The 15,540-nt window shown below is 32.5% G+C and overlaps 1 protein-coding gene across 3 annotated transcripts in view; it reads right to left on the minus strand.

Moving 5' to 3' along the window:
* UST (uronyl 2-sulfotransferase) overlaps nt 1-15,540 on the minus strand; it is a 380,057-nt gene that overhangs the window by 233,342 nt on the left and 131,175 nt on the right. For all 3 annotated transcript variants that reach the window (XM_074309586.1, XM_074309587.1, XM_074309588.1), the window contains exon 2: nt 3,057-3,100. In XM_074309586.1, coding sequence (XP_074165687.1) covers nt 3,057-3,100 — 44 coding nt within the window. The remainder of the gene's footprint in view (nt 1-3,056; nt 3,101-15,540) is intronic.

A 15,540-nucleotide genomic window follows, 5' to 3' on the forward strand; every position in this document is an offset into this window, starting at 1 on the left:
CTGGTTTATTATAGTATTTTCCTGTGACCTCCATTAGATTCTCAATGCTGCTTGATGTCCTATCTCATTCCCACAACTACTGTTACAAAGCTCACTTTCACAACCTATAAAATTATCTTGCTTCTAAAGACAAGCATCCGATGATGCTTTCAATTCCCTACCTTTATGCTTTAAAACTTTTCAGGATCATCATATTTTTCTTCCATTCTGTTTCAAAGAATTGTCCTCTTCTCCTCTGTAAAGCTAATTCCTCTGTGCACAGTAGATAGAGTACTGGGTGGGGATTCAAGGAAATCTGCCTCCAAGTCTTGATTCAGTATCTTACTATTTATGTAACCCTTTTGCCACTTAACCTCTCTGAGCTTAAGTTTCCTCATTAATAAATGGGGATCTTAAAAAATTCTAACTCATATAGTTATTTTTTTAGGATTGACTGAATTAACATGCCAAACACTTTGGAAATTTTAAAACATATGAATGATAAGTGTTATCATCATCACCATCATTATTAATAATTGTAGTAACAGTAATATCTCTTTCTATTTCTCCCAAGATCTTGTTTCAGCAATTATCTACTTTCCAGTCTCTTAAATTTTACCTTTTAGCTTAGATACTTCCAATACTCTTATAGACCTGTTCAAATATCTAATATTCTAATGAAGCATTCCCTTGAAAATTCTACCATTGCTTCTAATAGTCTTGTTTTCCTTTTCTTTTCTTCATAGTCAGATTTGTAGGAAAGGAGATTTATTATTGAACCTTTTTTTTTTTTCATTTACCATCTCCTTTTTGCTCATTCCCTCACATCCCTAACACTTCTGAAAATGTTCACACAAAAGTTTACTTAAGATTTTCTTAATGACAAATTCAATGGTATTTTCTCTGTCTTCATCCTAACTCTGAAAGTAGATGTTCCTCAATGTCCTGTTTTTCTTTCTCTCCTAATGTTCTTGTACATTTCCCCTACTGACATTCTCATTACCCTGACTGTGGCCATAATCTCCACAAATGATTCCTAAATCTCTTAATTCCAGTGCTGGTCAAATATTTGATCTGATACACATATTTCCAGTGGACTTTAGGACATCTCCACTTGAACAGATTACCAACATCAATCAAAGTGAACCTTTCTCTCCAAACCTGTTTCTTCATATTATGGCTTCACCACCACTTTTATTACTGTTGCAACCATTCATCTTGCCTCCCATGTTTGAAATTTTGTAGTTATATATTACTTTGCCATCTCTCATGTTGCTAAAATATCCCATCACTTTCTAAGTTCTGTAGATTGCATGATCATTACATCTCTCCATCATTTCTCTTCTATTTCTACTATCATATCATCATGGTCTATTTCTCATATATTTATTATATATATTTATCCTTCTCATATATTCATTATACACACACACACACATATACACACTTACATAAACACTTCATATAATTGAATTATTTTGCAGCAGTCATAACCTTACTGCACTGGAAGCTCTAGGAGTTCTTTGTAAACTTTTAAGCACTATATAAATATTTTTATTGTTGTTTTACTGTTATTATTACTTGACAATTACTGTCTAAAAATGGAAAGGCAATAGTGCTGCTTATAACCTGGCCTAATCTAAATGAGAATATTCACTTCATTCCAATTTTAAGGTTGCCTATAAGTAATATATAAAAGCAAGGAGAACCCAAATGTCTGAGCCAATCTTCCTAAACTGAATTATATTTTGCTTGTAGAGAGGCAGTGATGTAATGAATAGATGATTAATCTTACAACCAAGAAGACTTGGGTTCAATTTTAGCCTCTGATAATAAGGTTAATGAATATTGGTAAATCATTTAAACACTCTAGGCACCTCTCTAAGGTTATAAGTTGCAGAGAAAGTGTGAATCTGAATGGGTTTTCTCATCTGGGAATTCTCATACCAATGAGATCACCTATAGCACCTATACCACAGGTTTAGTTCCTATCTCCTATTACGGCTATAAAGTTAAGTATGTATATAGGAGAGAGAGGGAAAAAATAATAGGTAAAACTTGATTGTCACAGAGTAGTACAGTTATCAGGTATCTGGTTACCTGGGTGAACTTCCCTATATATCTATTTTTATCTTCTCATCTGTTTGTTTATCTCTGGGGAAAGTAAGCTCCTTGCTGTCTTAAGCAATGAAAACATTAAAGAGTTGGGCAATGATGATTTTTTCATAAAGTCAGCTTTAAAAAATACCTTCTAAATCTTTCTCTATATTCTCTGACATGTTGGTGTTAGAAATTGTGGGACTCTGACAGATATCTATTATCTTGTACCTCCTCCAGTTCTTTTCATAGTGTCCTTCACAGAACATGTATTTAATGATTTTTGTAAAATTGAATTCCAACACTGAACTGCTCATATACATTGGTCTTTATAGTCTGTTGCTCATATAGCACAGACATCAATTTACACATTTTTAAAAATTTAGAGGAAAGAATCACAGTGATATTGATCTGGTCCAAAAGATTGATTGTGGCATACCAAATAAATAAATGGAATTACACCCTTGTTCAACACAAAGGTAAAACAAAAGCAGAGCCTTATAAATGGAAAAGAAGCAATGAGATTAGAAGTTAGCTTATAAGAAGCCATAAAGTATACCCAATCAGTTTAGTATTTTCAATCTGCAACTTAAAAACCCTTTTTTTCCAATTTATTATTATGATTACTACATAAGTGTTTATTTCCCCAAAATGACAACAAACAGAAGATAATCAAAAGAATAATTTTCTACCCCTAACTTTTGTTCTGTGAAAAAAAGTATAAAAAAGGAAAAATGTTTACATTGATTTGTTTTAGCTTGAAAACAAGCTAAATGACATTTTCCAAGACAATGAATGCACTCATTATATTAATTATATTATATTATATTATATTATATTATATTATATTATATTATATTATATTATATTATATTATATTATATTATATTATATCATGCACTATATTATATTATATTATATCATGCACTCATATATCAAAGAACAAAGTTAGATTTTTATACTCTCTATAAATATCTTACCTTGCTAGGGAATGGTCCATGGTCATCCAAATAAGTGGAATTACCTAGGGAAAAAAGAAAAGTAGGAAATGAGAGAAGAATTGTTATTTACTTACAATAGGTATATTAATTACACCATTGACTGATATCCTAATTTAGTGCCTCATTATGGAACTGAGCTTAACTCAAAGTTCTAGGAGATTTTATACTATAAATTATGATCAGACCTGCAAAGCTAGAAAGATATATCCCCAGTTAATCAATAAACAATTATTAAGGACCTACTATGTTCCAGATGCCATGTTAAGCACCAGATAGACTATTTGTCTGTTGTCTTTCACCTAGTAATGAATTTATTATCTGCTAAGTAGCATGCTAACCTAGTTAATTATAAGAAAGTTGACCACCAATGGACAATTTTTTTGGTTAGTATAGCAATAACTCATAATTGTAAAACTGCTCTATTGGTTGTATATAAATTTTGTCACAATGACCTTGTTAGATAGTCGATGATTCAGTAGGAGAAAATTGAGGCTGAAAGAATTTGAAATTCCTTGTCCACAGTCACATACCTAGAAAGTATTAGCATTGGGAGCAGCTTCCATCTGATTAAAAAAATTAAGCTTTTCTATCACTCCACCAAAATATGCATATGCTTTAATATTGTTAGTTAAAAGAAAATGAATATTTTAAAGTAATTTATAGTAAAAAATATAAAATGAAGTAAATAATTAACAGCTGCATTCATCAGAAAGAATTTTGGTTCACATTATATTTCTTGATTTATAGTTTTAATGGCTTATAAATATGGCACATATAAAAAGCAGAGTTTATGTTAAATTCCAATGGTATAGATGTCAGGCCGTGAACAATGAATTGCAATATTAGGTTAGAAGCCTTTTGAAGAAGAAATCAAAGGAAACTTCATTAGTAGATTTCCTATTGAGGTCACCTTTCCTTTCACATCAGTTCCTTTCAAATCACCACCATTTCTCCCCATCAGCTCCTTATGAATTCATTCCTTTGTCCCTGAAATTTTCTCTTCAGAGAAAAGTTTTATTTGCTTTCACTCTGAGAAGTTGTTATTATAATTTGGAGTAATTACTTATTATTGCAAAAGACTAGATTATCCCAGAATACTATCAGTCATTTGTGACAGTGCCCTAAAGTGAAAATATCACTTAGACATAAAGTATTATGTGAAATTTCCTAGCTTAATTAGTGCTTTAAAGAAGGGGTTATAATTGTGAGTAAGGCTACTTATAGCTTTAAATCTATGATTCTGGACACTACAAATTTGATGTAGTTAAGATATGAACTGATGCAAGTAGAATCACTGCATTTCAAAGCTCTGAGAAATATTATGGAAAAGTATGGAAAGTCTCTGGAGGTAAAGAAACTATGTGCAAATCCCACTTCTGACAGCAGGTCACCAAACTTTTCTGCTTTTCAGTTTCCTTTTCTGTAAAATGAGCAAATTAGACTAAATGGTGACTGAGATTCCTTCCTGTTCTGGAGCTATGATCCTGTAATTTAGTTCAACTCTCAGCTTTGTATACAAGAGGAAACTGAGGCTTAGAGTCATATACACTGCTACTCAGAGTAAGAGCTAGAAGACAAAGATCTATTTATTATGTAACACTGCCTTTTTATAAGAGATGCTATATATTTATGATCTAAGTTTACCAATGATTTGAAGATAGAAACTAATCTAAGTACACCTCAAGACTATAAACACTAATAATATAATGATATGATATAATATAATATAGTATAGTATAATATAACACTACATAAAATAAACTAATGTAAAGTAATATTGAACATGTAAAGGAATGTGCAGAGAAGACAAGGAATAAGAAGCAATTACTCAGTCCTCAGAAGGACTTAGCTTTTGCCAGAAGAGGAAAAAGGAGAGGAAAAAAGCTTCTTTCTTTGTATTAAGAAGTTGAAATGCAAAAAAAGAAGCTTCATCAGTTCAGTTTATCTAGGAGAGGGAAGGCAGACAAACATTAGTAACAAGGATTTCAAGTCCTTTTTTGTCTTACACTTATACATTGCCTTGTCTAATCACTTTCACTTTTTATTTGGATTTTACATAATAAACTATTTCATATTGACAATAATGGGCATTAATAACTATAACATAAGTCAATGAATTAAAGAACTTGGGATAGACATAGAAGCTAAATGATTCTACATTTATATTTTAAAAATAGACAATATATTTTAAAATGTCAATGAGGTTTATATATTTAAAATACTTAACAAAAAAGCATAATTCTGAAAACATTCTTCAATGATTATGGCAAGAATTAATATATACATCACAGCCCTTAAAAATACAAAATATTTTCATTTCTTTATCAATCTAACAAAGTCTTGTAAGATTTAAGGTTGTAAATGGCTTTAACAATTATCTAAACTCACTCGTTTTAGGAAAACTGAGATCACAAGTGTTGAAATGGATTGCTCATAGACACAGTGAACTGAAATTCAAATCTAATAATTGAAACCTCATACTTTTTCTACTATCCCACATTCTCTTGAGTGAAAGATGAAATTTTATTTTATTTGTTTTGTATACTATTATATAACAGTTTTTTTTTTTTTTTTAATAAGGGATGTTATATATTTGTAACCTGAGTTTACAGATGATTAGAAGATGGAAGCTAATTTAAGTACATCTGAATCTATGAATAGAAGAGGCAGGGAACAAGCTTTTATTAAATAACTACTATGTATCAGAAAAAGGTGCTTTTTTATCTAAATAGAAATTTAGATTTGCTTTGATATCTTTACCTTGGGGCAGCTAAGTGGTAACGTAATGCATGGAGTGTCAGGCCTGGAGTCAGAAAGATTTGTCTTCCTGAGTTCAAATATGGCCTCAGTCATGTATCAGCTATGTGACCCTGGGAAAGTCACTTAATCCTGTTTGTCTCAGTTCCTTCTTCTGTAAAATGAGCTAGAAAATGAAATGGCAAAACTTTTTCCAAGAAAAATCCAACTGGGGTCAGAAAGAGTCAGACACAACTGAAAAATGACTGAACCCATTTAATCTTCACAACTGTGGGAAGTAGGTGCTATCATCGCCATCATTTTACAGATGAAGAAACTGGGCTAGGTAGTTGTTACATTTCTTGCTTGTAGTTACACACTTACTACTTGTTTGATACTGGATTTCTACCCAGTCTTCTGGATTCCAGGCCCAGCATGATATCCATTGTGCCATCTAACTGGGATCTACCAATGAGGAAACTCTTTTTATCAATGTACCTGAAACTTATCATATTAGAGAATTGCCTTTAGCCTTGAGTAGTTAACTAGTCTACAAAGGATTAAAGCTGCTATTAGATACTCTAACCCAAGTCTTCCTGATTCTAAAGTCAATTCTTTATCCATGGTGCCAGGTCACTTCTCTCCTTTAAATACAGAATGGCTTTACAGGAATTTAGTGGCAATGCCTTTAAGGAACACTGAAGTGGCGTAGTGGATATCAGGCCTACAGTAAGGAAGATTTTCCTTCCTCTATGTGACCCTGGAAGGATCACCTAATCCTATTTGCCTCAGTTTCCTCATTTGTCAAATGTGCCAGAAAAGGAAATGGCAAACCACTTTAGTATCCTTTCTAAGAAAACTCCAAATGAAGTGATGAAGGTCTAAAAGGACTGAAGAACAATGACCTAAAAAGGTTATCTACAAGGTTAGTGTTTCATGCTAATTGCACCAACAATAGTGTCTTACAAGTTGGTTCTAAGGGCCCAAAGTCATTGTTTAAGTGCCCTTATCTTCCCTGACTCATGATTGCCCAGGATGTTTCACAAGATTGAGAGCTGTCTTGTACTGTGCCACATGGAAAACAATTGACAAAGGGAGCTTTCAGTTCATTCAAGAGAGTTCAGAAGGTCCTTAGACAAGTCATGTCTTTTTCTTTTCAGAAAATACACAGATTACAGGAGTTCTGACAAAGAGAGAGTGCTCAAAAAAAAAAAAAACCTTAGCAATTCTTTCTGCCAAAAGAGCAGGGCAGAGCATAGATCATCTGTCATGACATCATCTTATATGCTGTACTTAGCCAACAAGTTGGAAAGAACCACAGCAATCACTTAGTCATGAGCATCTTAAACATTTTTGGATCATGGATCTTTTTGGCATAAAATAAATAATAAGATTACAAAGAAAAACCAATTTATATTGAAAAAAAATTAACAGCATATTGAAAAATGATTTATAGTCCCAGGTTCAGGCCCTTTGATCTGACCCAATTCACCCATTTTATATTTGAGGAAATAAACCTATAAAGGGGAAATTACTTGAGACGCAATCTTTTATTACTCTGCTAAGCTTCACCAAAAATATGTAGATTATCAATGAACCACATGTTTCCAAAAAATCCATGATTTCACCCATGTAGTCATCACTCCACACAACTCATCCTCCATGTGTATGACCCTTTGCTAAAGTCTAGAGAAATCAGAGATTTACTGGTTTTCCTCTAGTATAGTAGAACAGTACAAAAAAGGAGTATTTCTTGAGCCAGGAAGCCATCTACTTTGTGGGCCATATGGAGTAAGGACAGATGACTTCCAGCTTTTTTTTTTTTTTTAAAGACTGTCAGAGCATTCTTTTTCTATAATAGAGAGATTATAAACTCCATGAGCACACATCACAATGCTGAAATTTAGTGCTAGCTATTATTACTCCCATGCAGCTAGTGTTTAAAGCTGCATTTGAACTCAGGTACTTGTGATTATGCCAACTATTTGCATGACTGACAAATGGAGAAATAAAAAATACACTACCCCAGAATAACTAAATTAAATCTTCTTTTATGATTATTATGAATACAAAATTCAAGCCACTCTCAAAAGTTCAAATGATAGAAGATATTGGTTTGAGTCATACAAAATAAACTAGCTAAGAGATTCTAATACTTTAGTTATAGTCATGGGATGAGTCAAGTAACTTCTCTGAATATCAGTTTCCTCATTTTTTTTTTAATAGTTTTTATTTACCAGATATTTGCATGGGTAATTTAACAACATTGACAATTGCCAAACCATTTGTTCCAATTTCCCCCCTCCCCCAAGATGGCAGGTCGACCAATACATGTTAAATATGTTAGAATATAAATTAAATACAATATATGTATACATGACCAAACAGTTGTTTTGCTGAACAAAAAGAATTGGACTTTGAAATAGTGTACATTTAGCCTATGAAGGAAATCCAAAATGTAGGTGGACAAAATTAGAGGGATTGGGAATTCTATGTAATTGGTTCATAGTCATCTCCCAGAGTTCTTTTGCTGGGCGTAACTGGTTCAGTTCATTATTGATCAATTGGAACTGATTTGGTTCATCTCATTGTTGGAGAGGGCCATGTCCATCAGAATTGATCATCATACAGTTTTGTTGTTGAAGTATATAATGATCTCCTGGACCTGCTCATTTCACTGAGCATCAGTTCATGTAAGTCTCTCCAGGCCTTTCTGAAATCATCCTGTTGGTCGTTTCTTACAGAACAATAATATTCCATAATATTCATATATCACAATTTATTCAGCCAATCTCCAATTGATGGGCATCCACATAGTTTCCAGTTTCTGCCCATCACAAAGAGAGCTGCCACAAACATTCTTGCACATACAGGTCCCTTTCCCTTCTTTAAGATTTCTTTGGGATACAAACCCAGTAGCAATGCTGCTAGATCAAAGGGTATGCACAGCTTGATAACTTTTTGAGTGTAGTTCCAAATTGCTCTCCAGAATGGCTGGATGTATTTGCAGTTCCAACAACAATGTATCAGTGTCCCTATTTTCCCACATCCCCTCCAACATTCTGCATTACCTTTCCCTGGCATTCTAGCCAAACTGACAGGTGTGTAGTGGTATCTTGGAGTTTTCTTAATTTGCATTTCTCTGATTATTAATGATTTGGAACATCATTTCATATGACTAGAAATAGTTTCAACTTATTTATCTGAGAATTGTCTGTTCATATCCTTTGACCATTTATCAATCGGAGATTGTCTTGATTTCTTATATATTAGAGTCAGTTCTCTATATATTTTGGAAATGAGGCCTTTATCTGAACCTTTGACTGTAAAAAATGTTTTCCCAGTTTATTGTTTCCCTTCTAATCTTATCTGCATTGATTTTGTTTGTACAAAAACTTTTCAATTTGATATAATCAAAGCTTTCTATTTTGTGATCAATAATGATCTCTAGTTCTTCTTTGATCATGAATTCATTCCTCTTCCACAGGTCTGAGAGGTAAACTATCCTATGTTCCTCTAATTTATTTATAATATCATTCTTTATTCCTAGGTCATGAACCTATTTTGACCTGACCTTGGTGTACGGTGTTAAGTGTGGATCAATGCCTAGTTTCTGCCATATTAATTTCCAATTTTCCCAGTAATTTTTGTCATTCTGTGAAAATATATCCTCTTTTCTGGTAAAAAACAACAACAACCCCCCCAAAAAAAGAAAATAAAACAAAAACAAAAACAAAGTAAAGCGAAACAAAAGATCTCATATTAATTATGCCCTGACTCTGTTAGAATGACTCATGTGTGCCCTGACAATGAATGAGCTAGTTTAATGAAAATTCTAAAGAATTTCAAGAGAACTAGAAGTACATTAAATCTGTCCACTCAGTGAAGTCTCCAGGAAAATGATGAAAAGAAGGGGAGAGGTTTTAGGTTAGTTCACTAGTCTATCTCATTTATGGCTTGATTGGAATTTTATTAAGTGATCATTTCTTGATTCTTGGGGTTTTGCAGAAAATGGGATAGTTCTTTCCCCTTAAATCCATATCTTTTATCCAAAAGCTCTAGGCTTCTTAGCCTTTTTCTTAAGAATTCAGACATCACCATGCAAAGAGTATATGAGGACTTTGGGAACTGTAATCCACCCTATTCTATTTGATTATCCAATATTTTACAAATATTAAGAGTAAAAAAAAAATGACCTCTGCTCATCATCTGACTGTTTTCTCTTTAACTAAACATGCCTGTATAAAATGCCTGTATAAAAAAGGTGAAATCACTTTTCAGATTGACAAAAGAATCAACAAATGGGCTTTCTGCATATTCTTTGTGCATATAAGAAGGAAGAAGAAGAAGGAGGAGAAGGAGGAGGAGGAGGAAGAGGAGGAAGAGGAGGAGGAAGAGGAGGAGGAAGAGGAGGAGGAGGAAGAAGAAAACTTTCTGGACAATCCCAGCCCAAGACACACTGATCTCACTCAGTATTAGAACTTTTTTTCAGTTTGCATAGGAATGAAGGAAGGAAGCAAGGAACAGAGAGAGGAAGGAAAAAAACAAGCCTTTAATGAAAGTTATTGTTTGTTAGATATAGTCAGGAATTGTACAAAGGTTGAGTACCCTCCAACCTTCCACAAAATGGAGCCTCCAGAAAGCTCACCAATAGAAGAAGAGGGAAAAGATGAGATAAGATATTCTCATGATCAGAAACTAAGCAAAATTTCTAAGTGTGGTGAGGATTCCTCCTATGAGGACAAGAAAGGGTACTAGTCTTATTATATAATATGACAAAAAAAACAACAACCTTGATGACATAAATATTTGAGTTAAGGGGTAAATAGGTAAAGAAACAGATCACTAACTAATGTGATAAGGAAAAGTATGACTTTTAAAAAACAAAACAAAACAAAAGATCATTTTCATATATACTAGACCAAAATATGTCCCTCTACCGTAAAAGGAAATCAGGAAAAGAGATATGAAAAAATTAAGTTTGATTCACTGAGATGCTATTAATGGGTCAGTTTTATATAAACAATAATCTCATCTGACAGTTTCCCTCAACTCTTTGATATGCTGTAGTCTTCAGAACTCAAAGGACTGAATAAGAAGAGAATTAATGACTTTATATTATAATTACTAGGCATTATTATTTCTATTTCTGTTAAAATAAAATCTAAAGATGCATTTATTTTCCCTCAAAAACTTGGACTGATTTTGCAAGGTGCATATCCACATTGAACCATGAAGAATTATTTTCTTTTGTTTTTGTAGTCTAACAGGATCACAAAGGAATTTACTTTTGTTTGAATTAGTCCCTAAAGAATACAAATACTCTAAACTTAATTTCCTTTATGAAGAGTCCAAAATACATTATCAAATAATTTGCTTCCATAGTAAGCAGACTTTCCTTAAATGTTAATACTAATTACAATCCCTTTTTTAAAAATCAGCTGATTCAATAACTCTAAAAACATAATTACAAATAATTGACATTGTTTGTTTATCTGAGATCATAACTAGCCTCCCTCCTATTTCCAGTCTTGCACAACCAATTATCTACCAGATATTTCATGATCCACAGATACCTCCTACAATTTAACATTTTCAATACAGAACTCATTGTCTTTCCTCTTCAAACCCATCTCTCTTCCAAACTTTTCTTTTTTTTTTCTGTGAAAAATACCATTATCCCTTTAGAAGCTCAAATTGAGACATCCAGAATCAGCCTTGACTCTTCTCTCCTTCAGTTTACATATACAACTAATTGTAAAATTTCTAATTCTACAAATCTTGGGTCCATTACTTTCTCACTGCTCAAAAGTCACTCTATTAGTTTTTAGGCCTTCATTAACTCTAATCTGGACTAATTGCAATTGCCTTCTTTATAATCCATAATTCACAGCTGCTAAAGTGATTTTCTTTAATAAAAAAAATGACCATATCACTCTTTTACTCAGCAAGCTAGAATGTTTTACTGATTCCCAAAGACTTAAGTTTAAACCCACCTTTCCTGTCTCATTATATATTACTCCACTTCCCTTTCTCTACATTCCAGACAAACTGGACTTCCTATTGTTCTTTACACAAAATACACAAAATATTCCATCTTCTTCCTGCATGTCTTTGCTCTGGTCCAAAATTGGAATGTGTTTGTTTCTTAGCATATAGAATTAATTGTTTACTTTGGGAATCAATTCTAGTACCTATAAGAAGGCTTTTCTGATCTCCCTACCTTCTCCTACCTACCCTGCCCTAGCCACCAAGATGAGTATATCTTCCCTCCCAAAACTGCCTTATATTAATTTTGTTTATATTTTTCATATGTAAAAATTGTCATCTTTGATAGAATGTAAACACTATGAGGACAAGATTATTTCATTATTGTTTTTGTATTCTTGGAACACTGTACATAGCAAATGCCTTTTGATTGATTGGTGTATTAAAATATTTTACACCATTTAATTATATTAGGAAATCATTCTTTTCTAAAATGCGTATAAGAAAGTATGAGTTGATCATTCTAAAATCAGTGCCTATGATAAGGCATAGTTTCAACATTGTATACACTGGGAATCATAGGATTGTATTGTTCTTGCCAAAAATATTATGCTGATTTTCCACTTTCTAGAAGTAGCTATGGGTTGCTTTTTTCTAAGCAGCAACATTGCTCACACACTAGCTTTTCTTAACAATGAGGAGTTTATATGCCATAATGAAATGTCTTTAAAAACATCCATTCATTATAATTAATGCAGCCAAAAGAAAATGGATAATAAGATCAAATTGTCTGTGAAACCTTACTTTATTTTCAAGAAGATAATTATTCTCTAATAAGTTAAAATAATTAACCTTTGCTATCTTGCCAATTCAAAAACATAATACACAATTTTAATGTTTGCCTAACAAATTAAAAAGCAAAAATGTTAAACATTAAAAATCATCCCTATTTCTAAAAATTTATTAAAAAAAGAATACTCTAGACAATAAACATAAATTACTCAACCCAGAATCAATTATACTTTTGATAAAGACTTTCTCCTTTTAATGTGTTTTTTGAGGTTGCAAATAATATAATATAATTTGTGCTATACCATTCATTTTCCATTAAAATAATCTAAATATATATTTTCAAGTATGAATTAGAAGTGTAAACTTATTTCAGTATTGGAAAGGACTTTAAAGATCACTAAGTCCAATTCTATCATTTCAGTAATAAAGAAATAGAGGTCCAGATGACTTCTTCACAGTTACACATTCAATTAATTAAGTGAGGGATTCAACCAGAGTGAATTTTTCAGCCAACTGATGCTTATTCTTTTAAGTGCCAAAACTTATATATTTTATTGTAACTATTTCTGAGGAGAATATATTATAGAATGTGTTGATTGCACATCTTTAAAATTCAATTCAAAGGCCACCTTTTCCATTAAGGCCAGCCCACTCAAAAGAACTGTCCTTGGCACATGACACTTTGTCATACCTTTTTCCCTCTACACTGACTCATCTCATTTTATATTAATTTGTGCATATATAAACAATCCTCTTTTTTTATTAGTAACTCTATGAGGACCAGCATCTTGTTTCTAACCTCATGGACCCCCACATTTCTAACACAAATTGCCTCATATGGTGTTTAGTGAATATTAAAATAAAACTGTCCTCCCTTCCTAAACACTGAAGTTTAAGCATGTGTTGAAGGCTCAAAATAAGTTTTTATGAATACCAGTAACTGTATTGGAATGTGAACCCTCAGGGACTTTTGAGAAATACATGCGGATCAGTCCTTAGGTGAAACAGTTCCACTTTACCTTGCTTTTACAATTCTTCAGTCTCTTTTCTTTGCTATTACTTCTTGTGTGTGATGGTTACCCTTATACAAATTAAAATCAGAGATTCTTAAGGAAAAAAGCAAAAAGGATTTATTATGATCTCAGGAGAAGGGGCAATATTGTCAATATAAGAGTCCAAAGGATAAACTGCAAACCCAGGATTATATAGATCCTAACCCAGAAGTTCCCACCCACTTCTGATCTTTTCTCCCATTGGCTGGGACAGCCAGGTTTACATCCTAAGGTGGAAATCTACCCAGAGACTAAAATTTACCCAGAGACAAAGAATACTAGTCAATGACACAGTCTTTACCATATTAAGAACTTAATGTTAATTGTGGCAAAAAAGAGCAGGGGGAACAGGAGGGAGATATGTGTTTAAGATAAGTGAACACCTAAAAGGCTTTTGACTATAGCACAAATAATAACTTAAAATTAGGATCTAGGTCGAGGCCACATTCTAATGAGAGATCTTCATTCAACTAATTCTATTCATTTCTCAATGCTGTTAACTATTAAGGGAAAATCACAATGGAATCCCATCAAATTTTATAATTTTGTGATTCTATGAAAATAGCATGTAACAAAAACAGTCAGCAAATTATTCTGATTCTATGGTCTCATTAAAGGTTCTTTTAAAAAATATGAACAATCGATCAACAAGCATTATTAAGTGCCAATTATATAAAATGTGAAGTAAAACTTTTAAAAATTAATAATTACTATAGAATTAATTAGTCCAGGAATGTTTTATTGGATGTATTGTATAAACTTAGAGAATAATGTGTCAGAGAAAGGTGTTTTAATAGTGCTATCAGACTTTTTTTTTTCATCCTGTTTGATTTTTGTAGTTATTCAAAGGGAATTTTCTAGCTCTTCTTTCCCTCGAGGCAATTTTAATACCATTTGTCCAGCTGTTACTGGTTTTTAAAAAGGCCATTCTTATCAGCTGTCAAGCCAGTGCTCTACTTTTATTCAACTAGTTCAAAACCAGTGAAGTTGTCTTTAAATAAAGTAATTTTTATTATTTTCCAGTTGCACAAAAATAGATGCTATAGAAAACTATCAGCAAAAAAAAATTTCAATAGAGTGTAAGACAGGTAAAATTTTTTTTTTTTCAGATATTTTTTTTTTAATTTTTTTTATTATATATATATATATATTTTATAATATTATCCCTTGTATTCATTTTTCCAAATTACCCCCCCTCCCTTATTCCCTCCCCCCGACGACAGGCAATACCATACATTTTACATGTGTTACAATATAGTCTAAGTACAATACATGTGTGTGAATATCATTTTCTTGTTGCACAATAAACATTAGAATCCGAAGGTACATGCAACCTGGGCAGACAGATATTAGTGCTAACAATTTACATTCCCCTCCCAGTGTTTCTTCTCTGGGTGCAGCTACCTCTGTCCATCATTGATCAACTGGAAGTGAGTTGGATCTTCTTTATGTTGAAGATTTCCACTTAAGACAGGTAAAATTTAAGAGAGGACAGGGTGGTGGAAAGGAAAGAAGGAAAGCCCTAAACAGGGTCAAAATATGTGGGATGCAACTGAAATGATCAAATCATAGCAATAAATGTTTATTTACGTACCAAGAACTGTACTACGAGATTTACAAATATCTCATTTTATCCTCATGATAACTTGAAAAAAGGTGAAAAAAAATTCTCATTTTACAGATGAGGAAAGTAAAGCAGACAGAAATTAAGTGGCTGGTCTAGGGGCACCTAGTTAGTAAGTGCCTTAGCCAGATTTGAATATAGTCTTCTTGAATCCAGGTTTGTGTGTGTGCTCTGTCCAAAGGAATATAAATTTTAATTGGTTGTACTTCGCAAGGTATCTTGGAGTTTAGGGATTAGACTGGTTTTCTTTACTATTTATTCTATTACTTTT

This window comes from Sminthopsis crassicaudata, chromosome 4 (genome assembly GCF_048593235.1).
Source record: "Sminthopsis crassicaudata isolate SCR6 chromosome 4, ASM4859323v1, whole genome shotgun sequence".
NCBI lineage: Eukaryota > Metazoa > Chordata > Mammalia > Dasyuromorphia > Dasyuridae > Sminthopsis > Sminthopsis crassicaudata.